At 49.5% G+C, this 23,992-nt stretch overlaps 1 protein-coding gene across 4 annotated transcripts in view; it reads right to left on the minus strand.

The window, feature by feature from the left end:
* The window catches only part of JADE2 (jade family PHD finger 2), a 73,430-nt gene extending 65,439 nt beyond the window's left edge, over positions 1-7,991 (minus strand). For 2 of the 4 annotated variants that reach the window (XM_064387968.1, XM_064387965.1), the window contains exons 1-2: positions 7,096-7,495; positions 650-707 (exon numbers count right to left, since the gene is read on the minus strand). In XM_064387968.1, the coding sequence (XP_064244038.1) occupies positions 650-707 (58 nt within the window). In that variant the 5' untranslated portion in view covers positions 7,096-7,495. Of the gene's footprint in view, positions 1-649; positions 708-4,349; positions 4,469-7,095; positions 7,496-7,919 lie in introns of those variants that run through there. The other 2 variants (XM_064387966.1, XM_064387967.1) reach the window with 2 other exon arrangements.
* Positions 7,992-23,992: the final 16,001 nt, after the last annotated feature.

Consider the following 23,992-nt stretch of genomic DNA (forward strand, 5'->3'; position numbering starts at 1 on the left):
CACCGAGGCACTGCGGTATGTCTGCAGCGGGTGAAACCCTGGAATAAGTGGGAGAGGAGAGTGCTCTATTTATAGCCAAAATTCAGCACATTTGCACATGTTTATTGTTGAACACATGCTTCTGTGCCTTCCTGAATGAGGATGAAGTGAGGTAGATGCTGAAAAGCAAGCGTGGGCTTGCAGGTTTTGCTGGCTTGAGCCTTATCCCTTTTCCCGCATCACTCTTCAGTTTGCAAGAAGGGAACAATGCGGCTCCAGTTTTACTCTGACTCCAGTAAAAACTTCCCTTTCCCCTGGTACAACCCAAATCAAGAGCAAACTAGTCTCAGGCTGCAGCTCACAGGAAAGGACAACTCATCTACAAAGGGTGTTTGCTGCTTCGTTAGCAGATCTGCAATCAGCAGCTCTCCTCGCCCAGACTCCTCACACGAGGGAGACACTCTCATCAGTTAAGAGGAGCCACAGCCAAGTGTTTAAATAAATTGATATCAGCTTGTTGCTGCACTTCTGACAAACCCAGCCCTGCACACTATTCATTGTGCAGACTTCCCAGTAGATGCAGTTTCCTCCACTCTTTGTAAAGTAATTATTCAAGCATTTTGACTGCTGGAGGTGAATCTTGTTCAAAGCTTTGAATTAAAGGTCTTACTGTCAGTGGTGTCCGAGTTATCACTGCTGATGGAGTACTTGCGTCGTTTTTCTTCCATCTGTAACAAAAGAAATGGAACATTACACTTCATGTCCAGAAAACTCATCTCAGCACCAAAGCAGTGCTATCTGAGTATCTGCACACCCTCCTACCCCAGCACCAGTCAGTCCTGATCCTCAGGACAGACAACTACCCAGAGGCTGAAAAAAATGCAAGAAAACAATTCTCATGGATTTTTAAAAAAAACTTTAATTGTCTTTCTACCATCTATTCCCACCCCCAGTAGTTACAGTGGGTGCATCTGGATCACTCAGTTTGCATGGAAATTTGTCTGTGCAGGATTTGCATCCAAATGTCTCATCCTCTGCAAGAGCACTGCCAAGGGAGGAAGCTCCAACAGGACCAGAGAATGCCCTCAAGGGACCACAGTGCTGTTGGATGGGAGAAAAGATGTTCTGGGAACCACCTGTCCCAGCTGCAAAGCGAAGAGTGAAGACAGAAGAATGGAAACTGCACACTCTCGGTATGTCTGCAGGGGGAAGTACAAGCATCCCGGAGCTGAAGAGAACCCCTGTGTACCACAAGCCTGGGGTTTTACCCTCTGACTCATCTTCCCATTCAGCCCTATCTACTTCTTTTAATACCTCGGGAGTATCTGTCACACAGGAAGCACCTCCCATCACTGTGCGCTGCCCGGAGCTGGCACCAGAGCTCCCAGGGGTGGGTGAGTGGCTTCTGCTCAGCTGCCCTGACTGCTCCATCCCCTCAGAGCTGCAGTCACAGCAGCAGGTACCACTGCACTGATGAGGAGACCCCTTTCAAGCTCAGCTGATTTGCTTTGAGACTTTGAACAAGCCACAGGAGTGCCCGAAATCAGCAGCTTCTCCTGAACTCACCCCTTGGGAGCCAAGCGCTCGGAACTCAAAGTAGGTGCTTCAGGAAAAAAAAAAGAAGAAAGGTATTTTAACTTCTGAAAATCCAAACTTTACCATTGTGGCTGGTGGTTGATCAACGTGGCTCCAAATAGAGGGCTTGGGCAGCTCTGGATGGAAAGGGCTACCTGTGCACCAGACAACTATCCAACAGGCTAGTTGGATAGCTGTCAACATACATCCACAGGAAACAGTCTTAACTCATTGAAATCTTCCTAGTACTTTCTGAGATATTTTCGAAGAGTCTGAATGTGTTCAAATGTTATACCCACTACTGCTTCCACAAATGATAAGTGGGAATGATAATGAAACACTGGGTTTGTGTGGTTTGGTTGCAGCAGGTACAGACTGGGATAGCAAACTAGAGCATGGCATTTTCCCCCAAACATCAAGAAATGTTCCACATAAGCATATAAAAACCTTGTAATAGCTGTATTTTACAATATATGTGCTATCACAGCATTATAAAGGAAAATACTACAAAATATCCTAAACATTTTAACTATCAGTGTTGTAGTAAGGCATTGCCCTGTCAAAATGTGACTTAAAACACTCCCTAAGAATATGGCAATATCAATACTTTTCCCCTGGTGATTCAAGGGGAAACAGATGTTATTAAACCAGCCTTGTTCCAAATAGCCATTAGATTTTGCTTGGGGGAAATGAAATAGAAGATAGCTCTAACTGCAGCTGACTTACTTTTAGTGAAAATCCTACCTCAACCTTCTAAACTGGTTCCTACTGGTCTGAAGTGACAAACAGACATTTGGAGCACAAAGAGCAAGGCTTTTATTGATTCTGGAGCTCCTAATCACAGAGATTAAATAAACCAAAGCCAAGAGGAGGGAAAAGAACACCTGAGGTGAAGCAAAGGAATGCTACTGATAGCCAGTGAGATTTCCCAGGTTTCCCATCTTTGCTTTTACAGCAAGGCAGCATCACTGACATCACTCTCCTTCCAAGGCAGGGAAAAAGGTTTGCAATCAATGCTCAGGTAGCAGGAGGCTGGCACTGCTTTTGGCTGATACGTATGAGGAGATGCACTGATCATCCCTCTCACTGAACTTGGTGCCTGGACCCTGCTGCTGTCCTACAGCTGCCTACAGAATTAACACACTCACTACGTAACAAGATGAATTGATATTCACATACAGAAGTGGCTCACATTGCAGGTAAAAATAGCGTCTGTACTTCAGTAAATCATTTTGCCACTGTTTGGCAGGATGCAAGACAGCATCCTCCAAACCAAACTGCATTAAATTTGTGAATGAAATTCTGGCTTGAGCAAAGTGCAGGCATCTCTGAACAGCAGCACTGAAAGGCTGGGCAGGGCATGGCACACTGTGTGCCTGAAAGGAGCAAAAGTTCTGGCCAAAACCAGGACATTCCAGAAAATTGTTACACTGCAGACCGTGCTAAGAAGATGCTGCTTTCTGAGGGACTCATCTCGAGCAGCCAAACAGTAGTAAACCGCATGGCACTTAAGAGAGGAATTTACTGTAGAAGGGTAATTGGGCCATTTCCCCATCTGTATCCCAGAGTTATAAAGTCTGATGGTGGCTGAGCTCCCACCACCCTTTTGGCACCCGCAGGGGGTGGCTGGGGGGTGGGGAGGGCTCGCTGCCCACATCCCTCCCAGGGCTGGAGCTCCAGCTCCCAAAAGCTCTCAGGAGCAATTCAGCTGGTGAACTACTGAGCAACTTAAGTCCCCACAAAATATCGTCTCTGCTCCAAAATTAATCTTTTGTTTACATTAGAAGTTAATTTCACCTTTAACTGACCCATTCCCCACATGGCATCATTAATAAAGTCATAAACAAATACCAAAAAAATTTGTAATACTTTGAAAAGGTCACTGTTAGGTCAAACTTGGCCCAAAATCTAGTTTTTACAGAGCCAGAAACCAAGTGAAAGGTTTCTATGTAGGCTTGCTTAAAAAATTCAAACAGAAACAGATGTGGGTTTCTTTTATAAACAAATGAACATCCCCCTGAAGTGTCTGCAACTCAAATCCACAGGCATAGCCCTGGCTAATGCCTGGAAACCAAAAACTGAACTGCTTGCAAACCAACACATGTTTAGCATTGCCTTTGTTCAAAGCTGAGAAAGGCAGATAAATGCTAAACCTAGAAGATGATGGCCCTTCATCAGCCTAAACAAATGTAAATCACTATGTCCTTGGACAAATTAGCACCAGGATTGGTGTTAAAATGGGGATGATGGCCTCAGGCTGGCTGGTCCTGCCTCACAGCAGGGGAAGGCTGGAGAGGAGCTCTTGGGAATGTAATTTTGCCCAGCCCATGCAACCTGGGAGAGGTGAAGGCAACTACTGCTGGCACACAGAGATGCCTGTGCCCAGATCCTGAGCTCAGCTGGGCACGCTGCCAGGGACAGGCACCCGCTGCCATCCACACGAAACCGAAATGCCTCATCCAGCTTCAGCTAGCACAGAGATCTTTCTCTGCAGCCCCCTCCACCAGCCCTGTGCTCTGGAGAGCCCCCTGATGTTTCCCAGCTCCCTGCAAACTCTTCTGCACATCAACTCCACGTGCGATCTGGAGATTTTTAGAGGCATCCCAGCACCCTGTGCAGAGGCTGTTTCCACTGTTTCCAAGAACGAACCATTCTGAATCGTGGCAAGCAAATAGAGAAATCCATACATGCCTTTGCTCCCCACTTCCACAGGGAACAGGCACAGAAACCTGCATAAGTTGCAGTAAAAAAAAAGAAAAAAAGAAAAAAAAAAAAGGAAAGTATTTGGTCATCACCTCCTCCCAGCGTCCCCGCAGGCTGAGGGATGCGCCGCGCTCGGTCCCCGCGCCGTCACCTCTGACGCTGTGAGCAACACCGGCTCAATGATGTGCTCTGTTTGTGAGCTGCAATGAGACTGCAGAAAAACCACTTCCCTGTTTGTTCTTCCAGCCCAGAAATAGGAACACAAACAGAACATAGTGCCCCCAGCGGCACGCACACGGCTCCGGCCACCGACCCCGCGCCGGGGACCCCGTCCCGGAGCCGCCCCGGCACCTGCGCCCGCCGGCTGCACCGAGCCCCGGGGCTGCTCCCGACGCATCCCCTCCGCCTCTAACGCGCCTTTCCCTCTGTCTAGGAACACCAGCCAGTTGTTAGAAAGTGTAATAAAAAGGGTGGAGGGCTGGAACATCCCAGTCAGTACACCGTGGGAGGGTTGTCCTCGTCCCATTGCCTTTTCCCATGAACAAATTCTGGAGCCAAGCGCTGCTACAGGAGGCTCTGAGAGAGCAGCAGCATCCCCCAAACTGGCACAGCCCCAATTTCGTAGTAACAGGGCAAACTTTTGGACCAAAGGATGCACAGCAGCAGGGCCAGCCAGACCCGCAGCAAATCGTGGTGCTCAGCCCCTAGAGCTGGGAGACGCTTTTCCTGATCTCCCCAGGAACCCTGCAAAGTGTGAATGCTAAAGAGCAGGATCCCGGTACCTACAACAACCATTTTCTGGGCAGCAGGAGCCTGCCCCTGCCTGCCGGGGCTCGTCTGTCCCTCGCCTCCTCTACAGGCTGCTGCCAGCCCCAGCTTTCCAGCAAAAGCTCAGGTGCCCAGGTGAGGAGCAAGCCATCCCTCCTCTCCTCCATACCAACGCTGCTGTCTTGGCTCCCCAGGGCAAAATTTAATCTCATTTCAATTTAAAACAAAACAAGCCCTCGTTTACTTCCTGTGCTTTGCCTTTCTCCACACCTACAAGGGGCTTTTTTTTCTTTACTACTCACGTTTATAACTTTACTTGCCACTTCTGACTCGTTACCTTATAATTATCTATTTTTTCTTTAGCAAGCCCAGACAGAGCACAGGTAATCAGAAAGGTTACTGAGGGCACTGGGGCCACCCCTGCCTTCCTGGGGGAAGGTGCAGGCAGCGACACAGGGCATGAGGAGGGACACCAGGCACAGCTCCACAGCCACAGCCAGCTGCCCCATCCTGCAGGTCTCTTGAGCATCAAAAACTCAGAGGAAATCAACAGGAGATACAGATACTCCAATCTTTGTGAAAGATGAAAACCCACAGAAAGGTAAAGACCAGACCTGGTCGGAAGGACCACCCACCCACCAACTTTCAGAACTTGGGTGTCAAACACCATTGAGAGCCGTCAATACTTTAAAGGAATTGCATCTCCTTGCCTACAGACCCCCTAATGTGCACCCTCCATCCTTTGCTCCAAGCCTACATATTTGAACATCAGCCTCAATTTTCTTAAGAAAAACAAATTTAACCTTCGATTTAACCTTTCTGCAAGCTATTTTTACTCCTATCTCAAGCTTATTTTAACCCCAGTAGCCAATAAATGCTTAAAGGTCAAACACCATTCCTAAAAGCTGGACTCCTTACCCCTGGGGAGAAGGCTGAGATCAGATAATTGGTTTTATTCCCCCCAAGCAAAACCTCCTCTTAGAACTGTCCAAGCGGTTGGAGGGTGCTGGCTTCAACCCTTCAAAACAATTTCCACTGTGGGGGCTGAGAAAGGCACTGAGGATTTTCCCTGTGAACGCCATGCCATCCTTCTCTTCCCGCTCAAAAAGCGCTCAAAACGTATAGGTACGGAGAGAGAGAGAGAGAGAAATGTATTTTCCCCTCATTGCGACCGAGGCTGACAATCCAGCAGCCTCCCGCCTTTACAGCGCTTCCCAACTTCCAGCTGGCTGCTCCCACCCGGGCCGGGGCAGCCGGGGGCGCTCCCAGCCCCGCGCCCTGCCCGGGCCGGGGCTCGGCAGGTGGGCAAGGGGCAGGAGCGGCGCCGGCTGCCCCGAGGATGCGGAGGGCGCCCGGGGATGGGGCAGGTGGCCGGGGAGAGAAGGAGGGGCGGCCCTGGGGGGGGACATCGGCGCGGGGGGCCGCGGGATGTTTCACATTTCCGAGCGCGGGCGATGCCGTGCGGGGAGCGGCGGAGCCTCCGGCAGCCCCGGGACCGAGCGGCGCGGTGCGGCGGGGGAAGGCGGCGGGGAAAGCCCCGCGGTGGGGAGGGAGGGAGGGAAGGGGGGAGGAAGGGGAGGGCAGGCGGGAGCCGGCAGCCGCCACGCCCCCGGGCACCGCCATCCCGGCCCCGCGCAGCGCTCCGCGCCCGCGGCCCCTGCGCTGCCGAGCGCGCTGCCGGCCCCGCGCCGCCGAGCCCGCTGCCCGCCCGAGCCCGCGGGGCGCCGGGGCGTCCCCTCCTCTCCCGGCGGGCAGGGCAGGGCGCGGGGCCGCTGCCGCAGTCATTAATTCGGGGAATAAAGGGGCGAAGCGGCGAGCCGAGCCTTGAAAAGTTCTTGTTTACGTCCCCGCCGCCTCCCTCTCCCGCACTTCCAAAGGAGAGTGACCACCGTGCGCCATCCGCCCCGGGAATGGTGCACATCCCCCGCCCGGCGGCCGGGGGAGGGAGGGGAAAAAAATAAATAATAAAAAAATAAAAAGACATGTATACAGCAAAAGCAGGGGGAGCTGCAAAATAACCATCCGCTGCAAACCCAGCCCGCTCCCGCCGCCACCCCGCCGAGCCTTTACCTTGGCCAGGAGTGTCCGCCCGGAGTTGCGCCGGTCTCTGGGGTGACAGGCGGGAGGAGGCGGGGGCGGGGGATGCTCCCGCAGTCCCCGGCCGGGAGAGCCCCCTCGGCGGCTCAATCCGGTGTCATTGCCAGGGCCGCGCCGCCCGGGCCCTCCTTAGGAGCGCCCGCCCGGTAACTCCATGGATGCGGTCCCGCTCCCAGCCGAGATGGCCGCTCCGCCGCGGCCGGGCGAGCCCTGCCCGCCTGTTTCTCTTTCTTTTTCACCCCGCACTTCCTCCGGCGCTCCGCGCCCCGCCGCCGCCCGGGCTCCGGCTCCGGCAGGGAGGCGGGGAAGCGACTTTCGGAGCGGGGACGGATAATGGTGGCGGTGCTTCCACCCCCCCACCCACCCCCCCCCCGCCTCGGCCGCCCCAAATCTTCAATTTCTTCGCCTTTTCCCCTCCCCGGGCGCCGCGGCAGGGCCAGGTGCGGGCAGCGCGGGTCCCATCGCGGGCCGCGCCGCCGCCGCCGCCGCCCGCCCCGCTCACCCCCCCGCCGGCCGCCGGGGCCCCATGGCGCTGCCCGGAGCCCCAGCGCCGCTCGCCCGCAGCCCCGGCGCCCCGCAGCCCGGCCCTGCACCCGCACTCGCACCCGCACACACTCACGCTCTCCTCCGCCCCCCCCCGCCTGCCCGCCCGCTCCCCCTCTCCGCGCCGCGCACACGCGTACACGGGGCGGCTTCGCCAACCTTTAAAGTAAATAAATAAATAAAGGAAATAAGCTTATACTTAAAAAAAAAAAAAAAAAAAAAAAGAGGGTTTTGGCGCCATATTAATGACGTACTTAAAATTTGCCATTTCTCCTGCGTCAAAAAGACGGCTCTTGCCCATCGCGGGGCGGGCGGGGGCCGCGGCGCGGAGCTGCTCCCGCCCTCCCGCACCCGCGCAGCGAAGTTCCGCGGCCGCGGGGCGTGGGAACCGCGGGGGGGCGGGGGGGGACGCGGAGCCTCCGCGCCGGCAGCGCGGCCGCTCGAGGGGCGCGAAACGGCGGGGCTGGGGATGCGACCGCCACAGAAGAGCCCCCCGGCCCGTGCGTGCGTGTGCATGCGTGTGCTCCCCCAAAAAAACTTCGCAGAGTTTCCGCGGAGAGGCGCGGAGCGGCGCGGCTGCCGCGCGGGGTGACCCCGCTGTGTGCACTCCCCAAACGAGTGCTTTGGGCTCTGGGTGGTTCAGGGCTGCCTGTTGCCAGCTGTTTTCCACAGGATTAAAAACAACGACAGCAGTGCTTTCGGGATGGAAACGGCTTCTTAAATTAAAATAATAATAATAATAATTGGATGTACAGCATACATCTACCCCAACTCCCAGGGGCCCTACAGAAGTTGGCTTGCACTGTCTTAAACCATTGCTGCAGAAGATTAAAATTCGAGTTAAAGACTGTCTTTCAGTGACAATCTGCCATCATCTATTTCGATTCATTAAGCTGGTCAGCCCTAAAACTGTGAAGTACCAATTATGAACCATTAGGAACCAGAGCTACGATAGCCAGATGCTCCCCAACTTACATCCCTGTTGTGGTTTCTTATAAATTACCAAACTTGAATGAATTAGGCTGTAACTTTCTGCCTTGGCAGCCTGTGTTGAATGTTTTCCAAACATTCCAAGTCCTGTGGTACTTCCAAGGATGACAGCAGAGTAGGAGAAGAGCATCACTTTGGTCATTCTTGGGCTTGCTGTGGTTCTTAGGACTAACACCAAAAGCAGAGTGCTGAAATTGGGCATGAAGCAGCCTTTTATAGTCTTTTAGATGGATCCACCCAAATTAGTGATGTTACTGGGTTTTGAAGAGCAGCTCACCACACAGCAATAAACATGCCCAGCTCTGGCAGCTGAAATCTCTCAAAATGCTGCTCTTGGGGCACCTGCTGCTTCAGGTGCTCAGAGCCCTCTCAGCAGCCCCCCAGGGAGCAGGAAACAGCAGCTACTGACTAAAAAGCATTTCCTGGGATTACAAGAGCAATGGGATTCATGAGCACAGCCCCTGTCTTTAAGACAGGACTTCACCTACAGATCCCACCTCATGTGCAGCACAGTCTGCCTTAAGGGATGCTGTGAAGGTCACTGTGTTACCTGGTCAGGACATGGGAAGTGTCCAAACCGTGGCATTCTGTACCAATTCCTGGCGATTTTCTTGTGCACACATACTCTAACGCAGTTCTTAGTTACACTGTCACAATCTGATTTCTCTGTGACACCTGCGCAGCACGGATCTGCTCTGTTAGTCAAAAAGGAAACAAATTTTGGCCATGTTCTCATCTTACCTGCGTAACCAAAGACTGCCCAAGGAGCGATGCAAGGGCTGCAAGACACAGGCAGACTGTGACAAAAGGATAAAACTCTCCCAAAAAGCAGATTCTCTCCGTGCCCTTGCCACAGGCTACGTAACACTACAAGTCATTAACCCAAAGTTTTGGCTGCTGCTGGCTGTATTGCCCACAGTGTGGTGCGTGGCTGGAAGCCTTTAGCCTGAATTGCTGACATCCATCTTTGTGCAGCTGGAAGCAGTGGGTGCTGTGCTTGCATGTATGAAGTGCTGTATCATGTTAAATGCTCTGAAAACGCAGACGTTATGCTTTTCAGATGGAGTGCCCTGAATTAGTCAAAACTGACCTTAATCCATCCATGTGTCACTCTGACCCATCTTCAGAATGAGTGTTTGGGGAGGATTAATGGAGGTGCTGAAGCACTGAGGCAGTGTAGTGGAAAGTGCCATAGAAAAAGCCATGAGGAAATTAATAATTCTGTCTTTTGAGGAACCTGCAGGTCCCTGCTCTGGTCCTGTGCAGCATGCTACAGCCTTACCACCCTCTGGGCCATTTCTCCAGGATTTCTGGAGTACACCTCTCAAGAAGCTCATGGCAGGGCATGGCAGGTCCACAGCATGCCTGGTTGCAACCTGAGTAGATTTTTACCATCCAGAACATGAGCACCTTGCTCTGCTTTGAAAACTGCACGGAGAAATATTGGAGATGTATTTTCTGTTGCTGTGAAATCCAAAAGTGGCCAGACGTGTGTGTAGTGCTCTGGATAATGTGCTCTGCCTAGGCTGTGTGCTGAACAATGGCATTGCTGAGCCCCTCTCTGACCGTCTCACTGCACACACAGTGGTGCAGAAGGAAAGGAGTATCTGGACATGCAACTGAAGTCTTGTTCTGCTTCAGCTAAAGGGTGTAGATGAAGTTGCACTGACAAGAGTTTGGACATCTCTGCTTTTTGAGTACTCCCCTTAGGGGATTTTTGGCTACCATATATGCACACTTAAACACAGTTTGTGTACAAATGCATGAACGTGACACACACAGCACCTGATGGATGGTTCTCCAGAAAGGTCATGTATATGTTACATACAACACGCAGTTTACATAGTATGACATTTATGTAACACTTATGAAGAGCTCTGACAGGGTGTTGCAGGGTGTTGTCAGTTGGCATTTGCTAAGATAGCAAATAAATCTAATAATAAAAACAAAAAAAAATGCGTTTTGGAAGAAACAATACTGCACAAATCCTTTAAAAGGACAGAATTGTCTGCACAACAAAGGCTTGGCTGATTGATGCTAAAATAAGCAGTTATGCAACAAGTAAGAAATACGATCTCCAGGGAAGAAACCAGCAACATTTCTCTTTCATCTTCATTCACCGGTGCTTATTTTCGCAAACCTGAAAGGAAAAATATAGGCAGCCTTTCGATGGTGAGCACACAAGTAGAATTAACAGATGTTTTGAAGTGAAGGACAGAGGCTCTGTGAGTTTTCTATGAGTTCTTCAGAGTTAAATCCCATCACTTTTCAGAGTCCCCCAAAATGCTGCAGAGCTGTCACCTCAGGGCTGCTTCCCACCCTGCTGGAGTGATTAGGTGTGAATACCTGAATTTTAGAGGTGAATTGGCTCACCTTAGAGCTACAAAAGTGTTAAAGCAACTTCAGGAGAACAAGCGGATGAACAAGCGTTGAACTCTTCAACACTTTGATTGAAAAACGTCTCTCAGTAAGAGTTGAGCCAGTGAAAATCTCAGTGCAGACAGGAGAGAGAAGGAGGAAAGCCCAGTTGCCATGTTGGCATCAAATTTGATTGCCACAGCACAGGAGAACCAGATGGATTGGACTGGTCCATGGGAGTGCAAGTAGTCCCCAAAGAGAACAAAAATCCCATGTCATTTTGAAGACCTTTAGAGCTGTTCTGTTCTCTGACATTAGCTAGGGAAGAAGCCACGAGGGGAGCTCAGCTCCCTGAGCCATTCCTGCTGCCATCCACCCAGCCCCTGTGCTGGTGTGGGGGCACATCATGGAGCAGGAGCTGCTCCAGAGACAGAGAGCTCCTAGAGACCCCTCAGAAACACCACACAACTTGCAAACAGCACAGGAGACACACAGCTACTAATTTACTGCCTTAGATGCCCTCTTTTGAGGCCTCTGGTAGCCAAAAGTCATCCAAATAGCCTCATGGCTACTTTGATTCCTTTTGAGGACCAGGGCAGTGCACAGTCGTTCCAGGAGGGCAACACAAAGATGGGAAGAATCTTGCTGCATTCATATCCCAGCTGGGGTCATCCAATGTCCCAGCTATAGTCAGGATATTTAGTTTTTATGAAATATGTGTTAATTTGGAGAGTGGTAAGCAGATGCAGCAGAAGGAAAATGGACAAGCTCTGTTGTAAATAACAATAGTAATAATTCACATCTTTGGGAATGAACTACGACAGATCAATGGAGAGATGGCTGCTATGGTCATTATATAAACTAATCCCTTCCTAAACTAACCCCTTTGCTTTCTCATTCATTCTGCATAATTGTTTTCCTCTCTGAAGCTAAGGAAAAACACTATACTTACAGGAGAAAAAATTTGATTTGGCAGATCAGTGGATAGTGAGATTTTGTTTGCAGTCTCAATTACCTTCACTAGCTGAAAATTTGGTATCAAAATAAACTGTAAATTAAAAAAAAAAAAGAAAGTAAATATAGCATTACAAAGGTCCATCCCTTGGCAGATAGCTCAGTAATTCTCTGTGTTCTAGCAACAGCTGCTTTAATATCTTTCAAAGAAATGGCAGCCTCACACTGTCTAAAGGGATTACCTTTAAGGAATGCATCCGTGAGTGGCTTTGTGCAAAGATGCTCACCTTCTTGTGGGCTTTGCACTGCATTTTTTTCTGCCAAATTTCAAGATTCCTTTTTCTGTTGTTGTTGCTGTTGATTTTCCTGTTTTCTCTAAGTTTGCTGCTATTGCCGAATGCATCTAATACATCTCACATTTCATGCATCCCCCAGAGTGGAAGAGCTGGGGCTTTTAGAGGGCTCTTAAAGGTACATTGGGGAAAATGAGGCCCATCAGTAGTCAGGTGAACAGCTTCAGTGCCCTTCCTGGCTCGGGAGAGCTCCTGTAGCTCCTCCTGCTTCTCAGGGATCCTTGAGCATCTCAGCAGACTCCCCTGCCAATCCCTCCCTGGCTTCCTTTCCTCTGCTGCCTTTTTGCTGGCTTTTCACACTTTCCACACGTGATGTGGCGAGGGGGTAACACAACTCCTTGGACCACACAGGGCTTCACATGGAGACATTTGACTGCTACAGGCAAAACTCCGTGGTTCTGGGTGATGGATGGTGAAAATAGAAGTAGATTTAGAATAATTCATTTGGAAGGGACCTACAGGGAACATCGATTTCAGCTGCCTCAGTCGCTCTGCTCTCCCTTGTGAAAGGCTATCCCACAGGCAGGACACGCCATTCCAGCCCTTGTCCTGCCCAGTCCCACCCCACAAGACAGGAAAGACCAACTGAGGTGTAAATGGTGTCGTGCTTTCCTCCCTGAGCAGGCCAGCAGAGCTTTCCTCCTCCTGCAGGTATCCTGGCTTGGGAGGGAGGTTCACAGTCCAGTGCCAGAGAGTGTCTTCATACCTGCAGATCCCAGCAGAGAACATGCAATTACTCTCCCAATTCAGAAAAAAGGAGACATTAATGATCCCAGTCACAACTCAATGCACCATTTGAGTGGATGGTACATATGCTAAACAATACATGCATCAGGACTGCATTAATCCACACTTTATATGGATTCCCTCTAGACATTCACTTTATAACCAAGTTGGCTATTTCCCTGTATTTCTCTGGAGTTGGAGGGTGTGAAAAAGACATTTCCATTTCATTGACTAAGTTCCCAAGGGGAGAGTTTATGAAAGTGCAAGTGCATAATTTACTGCCTGACAGGATGAAGATGGTATCTGGTTTTAAAAAAATAGTGCACCCTGAAAAACAAAATTGCTAGAACAGGCATTTGTTTTCCTTAAGTACCATATTTTAGAAGCATTTAATTTAGCTTAGAAGCACCGTTAAAAATATATGCATTGTAAATTGCAGCTGTATAACACGATATTTATCAGATAATGTCACTGAATAGTCTCCTGTTGCAATATAAATGCCATGGCATTTACAGAAAATAAATGTTGAAGTAGTGAGCTTTCTTTTCAAAGTGGAAAACCATTATCTCATCCAAAAGTCATAAATACAATTATGAAGGTTTGCTTACAGGGTTGGTTTTAACTGTAGTGGGGCTGACATGGACACTCCATCAGTGTTCCCTTGCAGCAAACCCAGCCTGGATTGGGAAGCACATGGAATGGGAAGCAACATCTCAGAAAGACCTGAGAGTAGCCAGAAGGACAAGTCAGCTGCTAATGCATTTAAGGAGAAGAGATAAAGATGGAAAGTCAGGGATTTCTTGATCTTAACATGATATTTATAATGAGATTCCTGCAGCAGTCTCCTGGCTTCATGAATTTATCTTTCTGTGGTTCTGCTCCTTTAACCACTTTTTGAATGGTTCACATGGTGTATTGGTTGCTTCTTTCTCTGTCTGTTTTCTCTCTCTCTCTGCATTTTTCTTTGGACAAACCAAATCCACTGATCCTCTTCCATGATCATACTCATAGCAAATTACTGATTATCTGCCTTTCCATGCTCACTTCTTTCTCACACACTTTGGTCTGCCCTGTAACATCACACAGTCAGAGCTGAGGCTGGATGTGCTGAGCCAAATCCCTCTTTCTTCTCACCAAGTTCATCCATCCATCCATCCATCCATCCATCCATCCATCCAGCATCCATCCATCCATCCATCCATCCATCCATCCATCATCCATCCATCCATCCATCCATCCATCCATCCATCATCCATCCATCCATCCATCATCCATCCATCCATCATCCATCCATCCATCCATCCATCCATCCATCCATCCATCCATCCATCATCCATCCATCCATCATCCATCCATCCATCATCCATCCATCCATCCATCCATCCAGCATCCATCCATCATCCATCCATCCATCCATCCATCCATCCATCCATCCATCCATCATCCATCCATCCATCCATCCATCATCCATCCATCATCCATCCATCCATCCATCCATCCATCCATCCATCCATCATCCATCCATCATCCATCCATCCATCCATCCATCCATCCATCCATCCATCATCCATCCATCATCCATCCATCCATCCATCCATCCATCCAGCATCCATCCATCCATCCATCATCCATCCAGCATCCATCCATCCATCCATCCATCCATCCATCCATCCATCCAGCATCCATCCATCCATCCATCCATCCATCCATCATCCATCCATCCATCCATCCATCCATCATCCATCCATCCATCCATCCAGCATCCATCCGTCATCCATCCATCCATCCATCCATCCATCCAGCATCCATCCATCCATCCATCCATCCATCCATCATCCATCCATCCATCCATCCAGCATCCATCCGTCATCCATCCATCCATCCATCCATCCAGCATCCATCCATCCATCCATCATCCATCCAGCATCCATCCATCTATCCATCCATCCATCCATCCATCCATCCATCCAGCATCCATCCATCCATCCATCCATCCATCATCCATCCATCCATCCATCCATCCATCCATCCATCATCCATCCATCCATCCATCCATCCATCCATCATCCATCCATCCATCCATCCAGCATCCATCCGTCATCCATCCATCCATCCATCCATCCAGCATCCATCCATCCATCCATCCATCATCCATCCATCCATCCATCCATCCATCCATCCATCCAGCATCCATCCATCCATCCATCCATCCATCCATCCATCATCCATCCATCCATCCATCCATCCATCCATCCATCATCCATCCATCCATCCATCCATCCATCCATCCATCCATCATCCATCCATCATCCATCCATCTCTCCATCCATCCATCCATCCATCCATCATCCATCCATCCATCCATCCATCCATCCATCCAGCATCCATCCATCTCTCCATCCATCCATCCATCCATCCATCCATCCATCCATCCATCATCCATCCATCATCCATCCATCACCCATCCATCCCTCCATCCATCCAGCATCCATCCATCCATCCATCCATCCATCCATCCATCCATCCATCCATCATCCATCCATCACCCATCCATCCCTCCATCCATCCAGCATCCATCCATCCATCCATCCATCCATCCCATCTCCCAGTCAAAGGAGCAATGCACACCTGCACAGCTCAGTGTCAAAGGCATTTTATATGATGAATGATATATGTCTAAAATAACTTTTACATCTTAGAAGGGGATGGATGGATGGATGGATGGATGGATGGATGGATGGATGGACGGACAGCTGATTCACTGGCACATCAGCCATGGAGGGGAAGCAGAACACATCAGCAGAACACACCACACAACTGCAGCCAGGTTTCTGGGCCACATTCAGGAGAAGATAAGTCAGTCTTGGTAGATCCTTGGAGAGGAGGTCCCACACTGAGCATTTCCTATCTGTGAACACTGAGGACCTCTGGGCTATGCACCATATTAATTAAATATCACAGCAAGGAGAGCATGGAGACATGTTGGATCACCAATTCTGTCATCTCCTGGGACAGGATTATAGCTCTTCTGCAGAGGATGCTACTGATTTGAATTTACCTTTTCCCTTTGAAAGTAGCCATCTTCACTACCCCTTCCAGGCTGCTGAGCAGCCCCACATCTGTCTGAGCTCCATGGATGAGCTTTGGTGACCTCCACAGATGACAGGCAACCATTGAGGCACCAATTCCTGCATGCCAGGACTTTAACACATTGTATATGCAATGCATCCCCCCTTTATAGTGGCTGTAATCTTCAAATCAGTCCTACCTGGCAGTGGAAGTTTAACATTAATGACTTTCTTATTATGGATGGAAAAACCTTTCAGAGCTAATGAGCAGAAACAAGATCGCTTGGCTCCTGGCTCAGGAGGTGACTCCACGGTCACGACCAACACTCGGAGCAGAGCTCTACAGTGCTTGCTTTAGCACAGCCCCAAGAGTTTGTCTGGCAGGTTACACTGCCTCTGCCTTTGGAGCTGAGTTCAGAAAACACTTTAAAGATCTCAGCTCCTTAAAATAAAGGTATCAGGGAAAAGTTCTTCCCCCAGGGAGGGGTCGAGAGCAGGAACAGGCTCCCCAGGGAATGGTAACAGCACCAAGCCTGACAGAGCTGACTGTGTCCAAATTCCCTTAGGATGACACCCTCAGGCACATGGTGGGATTTCTGGGATTGTCCTGGGCAGGGCCAGGAGCTGGACTCATGATCTGGACTCATGATCTGAGTGCCATCAGCAGGGAGGAGGCAGCTCCCCATCACCCTTCCCTGCAACAGGAGCTGGGACTGTGGTCCCAGGTGAAGCCTTGCTCTCCCCAGCCAGGGACAGCTGCTGAGGTGTGAAATGGGGGGGGGTTCGGTTTAATTTTATCTTGACAGCCAGGAGAAATCAGGACCCGGCCAGTTACATTTAATTTCCAAGCTGGTCCCGCAGGGCAGGAGGAGCGGGTGAGCCAGCCAGGGTGAGCTCCTGCCCCAAGCGTGCCAGGCATCCCACTGTGCCCTGGGGTGCTGGCATCTGCCCTGGCATACCTCAGGGAGCAGCAGCCGCAAGCCTGGCTGCTGGAGGAAAAATAAACAGCTACAGTGAGTCACAAAGGCAGGCGGCATATGACGGGGACAGGTACTTATGCAAATAAACTGTTAACACCCAGCCAGACAGAGCTGATAAGCCTCCTAGGCCAGCTGGAGGCTTCTTCATCCCGCTGGGGGGAGGAGGAGGAAAACAGCTCTAGGACAACAATAGGAAACCGAAAAGCAAGAGCAAGGCAGCTCTGGAAAGGCTGCACAGGGATGCCTGGATTGGGTACCAGTCTGCTGCACCCTGCCATGCCAGCGTGTCCCTGGGCTGCTCTGCTTCCAGAAGCATCCTGCCGTGCCAGCGTGGGTTGGTGTGTGCCGTGGTGCCCATCACAGATCTCCGGGGGTGCTGGGCGCCTGCCAGGAGCGTTTCCCCACACGCCCACGGCAGCAGGGTTCTGCATCCTGCAGCAAAGTTTGAGATTCGTCAGGCTGTGGCACGGGGGCTGCACGGGGAGCTGCCTTCCCCCCTTTGGAATATCCCTGTAATTTTTCCCCTGCCCTCTCAGCTCACCAACGCCCTGAGAAGCATGAATGAGAGGCAAATTATCCTTCTGTGACACTGCCGGGGATCCCCCAGAATCCCCATATCTGGCCTGGCTGGGCTGCTGATAATCAGATCGAGGGGTTTAAAATAATCAAGCCTAAGCAGCTGAAAACCAAACTGGAATAGGTAATGGGGTCAGAAAACAAACACTGCAGGGCACAGCCGGGGGCTCTGCAGGGCACCAGGCACTCGGGTGGGCTGAGCTGGGAGCTGTGGTGCTTCCTCAGGATGCTGCCCAAAAACCCAGAGTCTCCCAAGCCCTGCGCTTTTCTGGTAGTGGGAAAGCTGTGCAAAAGACCCCAAATATTTCACAGGGAGTCCTGAGAGCCAGGTGGAGCCTTCTCCCCCCACTGCAACCACCACCAAAAGCCTGAGTCAAAGAAGAAAGGATTTTGCTGCCCCAGAGCTCTGTTAGTCCCAGCCCAGCAGTGCCAGCTGCTCAGAAGATGCAGAACACCTCCCTGTTCCTGTAGCATCATCACCCACTCCTCGTTCACTGCTCCCCATCCCTGCTGGCTCTGCCAGCACCTCCACCTGCCTTGCCTGTGGGCAGGGAGAGGGACAGGAGCACCAAGGAATGGGGGAATTATTAAGTTTAGGGAATTTGTTTTGCCCGCTGCTCAGATTTCCAGCTCGTTTTAATGACGTAATGCTCCAGTGGTGAGAAGCCAAAGTTTGCCCTTCCTGTGGTATTCCCTTAGGAAAAGCATATTACTGCAATGTAAAACTGAAAATTGAAACAGGCTGGTGCTTCACCAGAGAAAATGCCTCTCCCTTTTCCCTATTCAGTGAGGCGGGGATGAATGTTGTGAGGTTTGAAAGAAAAACTGAAAAAGCCTTTAATTAATCCCTGGAGGCTAAACCCTGCCAGATATGGACAGGATTTCTCCTCTGCCTCCTTTTTGGAGCAAGAACATGAAGCTGCCTTCCTGCTGCAGCTCTTTCCGGGGGATTCTCAGGTCCCAGAGGAGGATCCAGAGCATTTTACAGAGCTTTTTTTATGGAGGGAATGGCTGCCAGGGAAGCCTCATTGCTGTCCCAGGACAGTGAGGAGACAAGGAGCCCCTGCTCAGACTTTTGGAAGCTTTTACCTGCTGGGAGGAAACTTTTCAAGTTCAAGGTCAGGTCTGTTTGTCTTCCCTCCTGACAGACGTAAACTGTTATGCAATATTCAGGAAGTCACTTTTATCAGACTCAATTCAATTTCTAAGATTAAGAGCATGGAAAAACAAATACTAGTGCTGGATGGAAAGTGCTGGCACTAACCAGTCCAGCACTGTTTGGACAGGGATTGCTAACAGGGTATCTCTTATTTCCACAAGTCGGTAGGAGCAGGTCACAAAATGTGCTGCTTTTTTGGGGGCTGATGAGGAGGAAAATTAACCCTTGCTTAAAGGGCAGAAACCATAGCAAAATTTTTTTGGAGAGCAACTTCTGTGCTTGCTACTGCAGCATCTGGGAGCATCCCAGGATGTAAATTCAGGGCTCAGGCCCTGGCAGAGGGCAGAGGACTGCACTGTTATCAGTGCCTGTGCTGGACACCTTTGCCCTGCTGCCTGGCAGGGGTGTGGCTGCAGGGCAGGTAAAAGCTTTGCTCACAAGAAACCTGACTTGCAAGGGAACAAACATAAAAAAACAGAGCATGTGCAATTTTCACAGGGATCATCACTTGGCACAGCACCACGGCCCCATTCAGAAAATACCCTGGGAGAAGGCTCTGGAGAAAAGAAATCTCAACTTGCAGAGAAAAAACTGTCCTAAGCAAGACCCAGGCTGGTCCTATGACCCACAAGTCCTGAAGTCCTTAAAGAAAAGCACCAGGAACTGCACTGGAGGAGGATGGATCATTTGATCTGTGGAGCTCCATGCCAGGGATCACACCAGCCTCAGCCCAGAAGACATCCCTGCTTTCATGACACTTTTTCCAACCAAGGCAATTATAAAGTTTCAATAATAACCACTGTAGAGATTAGTTCAGTGCTTTCTGTTGGTACAGGGAAAAAAACCTGGAAATTTAGCTTCCAGCACTGTGAATTCCCTTAATTCAGTACCTTGTATGTAGGTATTATACGCAGAGAAAGTTAAAATGTAGAAATAAGGAGCTCTGGAGCTTGATAAAAGCTAAGGGAGAACCTGAGGTTTGAAAGAAAACCATTAACAATAGCAGATTTGCAAGTTCAGCTGTGGGAAGGACCACAAAATCCAAGCACATGCTATATATCTTCTTTTTATTGACTGCTTTGTGGGAAGCTGCATTTCTTGTTGGAGTTGGGAGCTACAGCTTGCACTCTGTGTTGATTTTGATTATAGAGTGGTGGTAATTAAACCTCTGGAGCATTAAGTTACCATTTTAACCAAATGCCTGCATTTTATCTTGATGGGAAATTGAGAGTGAGACTCAGATTTTCACAGTAAATAAAAACTGTTAGCTGTTCCACAGATAATCCTTTTCCTCAGCTTATGTATGAGAAAATCCTCCTGTAGTTTCTTCCAGCCTTTTACAAAGGCACACACTCCTTGAAGAACCTCAGCAGCAGCCCTGCCAGCTTCTGCACAGTGCTCAGCTTGTAAAATCATAATTATAATCACAATGTGCCTCCTTAATGACACTTTTAATCCAGAGACCTCTATCCTTATCTCCATGTAAGCAAACAGAAGCATGCAGAATTTTGCTCCAGTGATATAAGTGGCCAGGGTCAAAGACAGGAGTTACCCAGCACCCAGGTTCAGTCTATCAGCAATATCCCCTGCTGTCTCTGAGGTAACACTCTTATCTGCAGACAGATAGGGAAGGTGCAAATCTGGTTAATTTTTAGACAGTTCTGTGCTGACAGGCACAGCTCTGCCTCGCTGCACACCTGTAGCTTAGGAATTGGGCAAATGCAGCCATTTCAGGCTGTTCCTGTCACTGTGCACCATCCTGAGCCCGCCTGAGCAGTGACTGAAACAAGTGAATCCCTTCAATCCACTGTTTTATTGCAATTAGCAGCAGCGTTGCTGAAGTAAGACCGAGATAGTCAGCAGAAGGCTGCGGGCTGGCTGCCTTGGGTGCAGGCAGGGGCATTCATGCTCTGGAGATCAGTGATTCTGATAATAAACAGTTGCTTGTGCAGAGGATTGGGCTCAGCCCTTTCAAAGAGAAGCCGTTGCCACAGAGTCTTTCATCCTGTGCTTTCGGAGTAAAGTGCATCCTCCCCTCCCAGAGCAGCCGCGGGTTTAGCACAGAGCGTTTGCAGGGTGTGCTGGCTGCACAGGCAGGTATTACTCACCCAGCGGCTCCTCATGCAAATGTGCTCCGTCAGTGGCATGGCAGAGCCAGGAGCTGGAATTCTGGCTGCTGGAGATGCCATCTGTGCCACCGAGACCAGGAGAGGCACAGGGTTCCTCTGGGGCCGTGTGTCCCAGCAGACAGTGCTCCTGCAGGTCTGTGCCTTCCCTGCTCAGACTGGAGCCTGGGAGCTGCATCTTTTGGTGGGGACCAGAGGCTGAGACTGCCTCGCTTCACCTTCCCCATCGCTGTCCCTGCAGCCATCTGTGGAGAGGGAATGTGTGTCACAGCCCCGGGGCAGGCACAGGGGCTCCTGCCTGCACAGCTCTCCGGAGGAGATGCCTCCAGCTCACAGAGCTGCTCCTCCTCTGCAGGGCCACCTGAGCCCAGGTGTGTTCCACATCGCTGCCGGAGCTCCGGAGCAGCCCTACCCCTCCATCCCACCCCAGCTGCAGGAGGAGTCTGGGGTCACCAAGCCCTGAGCCAAGGCTGGATGAAGGTTTCTCCACACAGCAACACAGGTGTTACTGCTGAGGTTGGGAACTCAAATGGAGTCAGGCAGCTTGCAAGTTGGAGAGGATCACAAAAAAGTCACTTATTATGGAGAACCTTGAAAGAGTACAAGTTATTCTATTATTCTTACCTAATAAAGGTAATGAAAACCGAAGGAAGTATTGCTGCTGATGCTACTGGATCCAGGATTTCACAGCTTCTTCCCATTGTACCATACTGAGATTTTATGTCCTCCAAGTATAACAAATATATCCCCCAACCCATTTCCAACTGTTCTACATTCTGGTTTTATACCCCAACACAAACAAACAAACAAACAAAAAAATCAATGTAAAATCCCATTTTTTTTCCCAACCCAAGCACACTAAGGAAAGAAAACAAATCTACTTAACATTTGTAGATGTAAATATTTAAGGTAAGAGAAAGAAAAAGCTGATTATCTTCTCCATTTGACAGGACAAATATAAAAGTGTCTTCTTTGAAAAATTAATCTAAGCATTATTCTGTATTCTGACATTAAGGGAAATGGTGCCTGATTTCATCTTTTCCCAGAAATGGTAAACTGCTCTGGTGGTTTGGAAAAACATAAGTAAGAGTCAATTTTTCAATTATTTTTCTTTTTTTCCACAGACCACTGCCATTTTTTTATTTGAATGATGGCCAGAGTTATAAAGGATAAGCCACCACAAGGCAAAATTTTCTCAGAGTATTTTTCTGCTATGAACTTCTGGAAATATCAAAAGAAACCAAGTTGGTGTGAGCTGGTGTCCCGTGAGGAAGAGCCAGGCTGGGTACACCCACAGCCACCAATGTTTTGTGACACTGGGTAAGTTACCAGAATCAGTTATAATATTTGAAAAATCCATTAATCAAGAAATAAATTGGGGAACTAACCAAATAACTCAAAAAGATTGCAAGAGCTCTACAGAGCAGCCCAGTCAGTGTTTCCCCCTGCTCCCCCTCAAACCCCCTGTCAGTAAGGAATAGGTTTTTTTCTGTCATCCTCCTTCTTTCTCCATTTCCTTCTCACCAAGATGATACCAGGCTGGATTTCTTGGAACTGTGTCTCAAATTCACTCTTTTTATCACGTCTAAAACTTTATTTTTTTAAAATAATCTCCTCCAAGCCTCCCTCTTCTTACATCAGTTATTACAAACTTCAGTTTTAGCAGCTACCCTGAAAGCCACATCAATTCACTCCACAACCATACCAGTCCTTCAGTTACATAATTTATGAGCTTCTTGCCTTCTTGTCTTTATTCCTGTTACCTTTGCCCATCTCCTCTTACCTGGCTGAACCAACAACCTACCTACACACGGCCAGCCCACAACCTTTGCCCCACCAGGCTCTGTAATGCTTCTGTCAGCTCCTTCCCAAGGCTCAGACTCTCATTCTGCCCAGCTTTCTTTTAAGCCTGGGAAAACCTTCCCGATAAAATCTGAGCAGCCACTCCTTTCTCCTCCTTCACAACTATCCTTACAACTCACTTCTGCCAAACACCCAGCCAAACCTGGCTTCAGCTGTGGCTGGGCAACATGAACCAGGGTTTTCTTCCCTCCTTTCCTTGCTCCCTATCTCTGCTCTCAGCTAAGCATTAGCCAAATCAAATTATGCTACCAAAGAAAGGTCATTGCCCTATATGTGTGTGTGTATATATATATATATATATATATACACACACATACACACACATGTATTTTGTGTGTGTGGATTTGCTGTGTATCCCCTTGGCTCCTGGTGCCTGCAGAACAGAAGACATTCAGGGCAAGGATTGCCTTTTCCCCTCCACTTCTGCAGAGCACCTTGCAGAGCCATGGCTCAGTTCCTGTACAGGCTCCCAGAACATAAACATGTGCTGATAACAGAGCATTCCCTGGAGGAGAGGTGCAGCAGAGCTGGGAGCCACCAGTGAGCTGCAGCTGGCACTGGCACAGAGCAGAGGGGGACAGATCAGACTGATCAGACAAGGGCCTGGAGTGTCAGGACGAGGGGAAGTGGCTTCAAACTGACAGAGGTTGGTTATTACAAGAAATTCTCTGTGAGAGTAGTGAGGCCCTGGCACAGGTTGCCCAGAGAAGCCGTGGATGCCACATCCCTGGAAGTGTTCAAAGTCAGGTTGGTGGGACCTCGAGCACCTGATCTAGTGAAAGATGTCCCTGCCCATGGCAGGGGTTGGAACAGGATGTACTTTAAGGTCTCTTCCAACCCAAAACATTCTATCATGACTCATTGATGACTGATTAATCAATATTACAGTTAAAATATCTTCTACGTAGTAAAACACTTGAATTAATAAGAATTAAGCAGAGAGGAATGAGATAGAAATCTCTCATATCTTTCCAGTGACTCCAGGACATGATGAATCTGAGAAATGCAGCTGAGGTTTGAGGACACAACCAAAGTTACTGTGCCAAGGTGGGTGTGTACTGCCCAAATGTCCCTTTTCCTGTTGTCATGATGTGGGACAAACAGCAGGTCACACAATAACACAGGGCCAGGTGTGTTCCCAGAAAAGCTGAAGCCATGGCCACGTAAGAGGCTT

This window comes from Passer domesticus, chromosome 13 (genome assembly GCF_036417665.1).
Source record: "Passer domesticus isolate bPasDom1 chromosome 13, bPasDom1.hap1, whole genome shotgun sequence".
NCBI classification, from domain to species: domain Eukaryota; kingdom Metazoa; phylum Chordata; class Aves; order Passeriformes; family Passeridae; genus Passer; species Passer domesticus.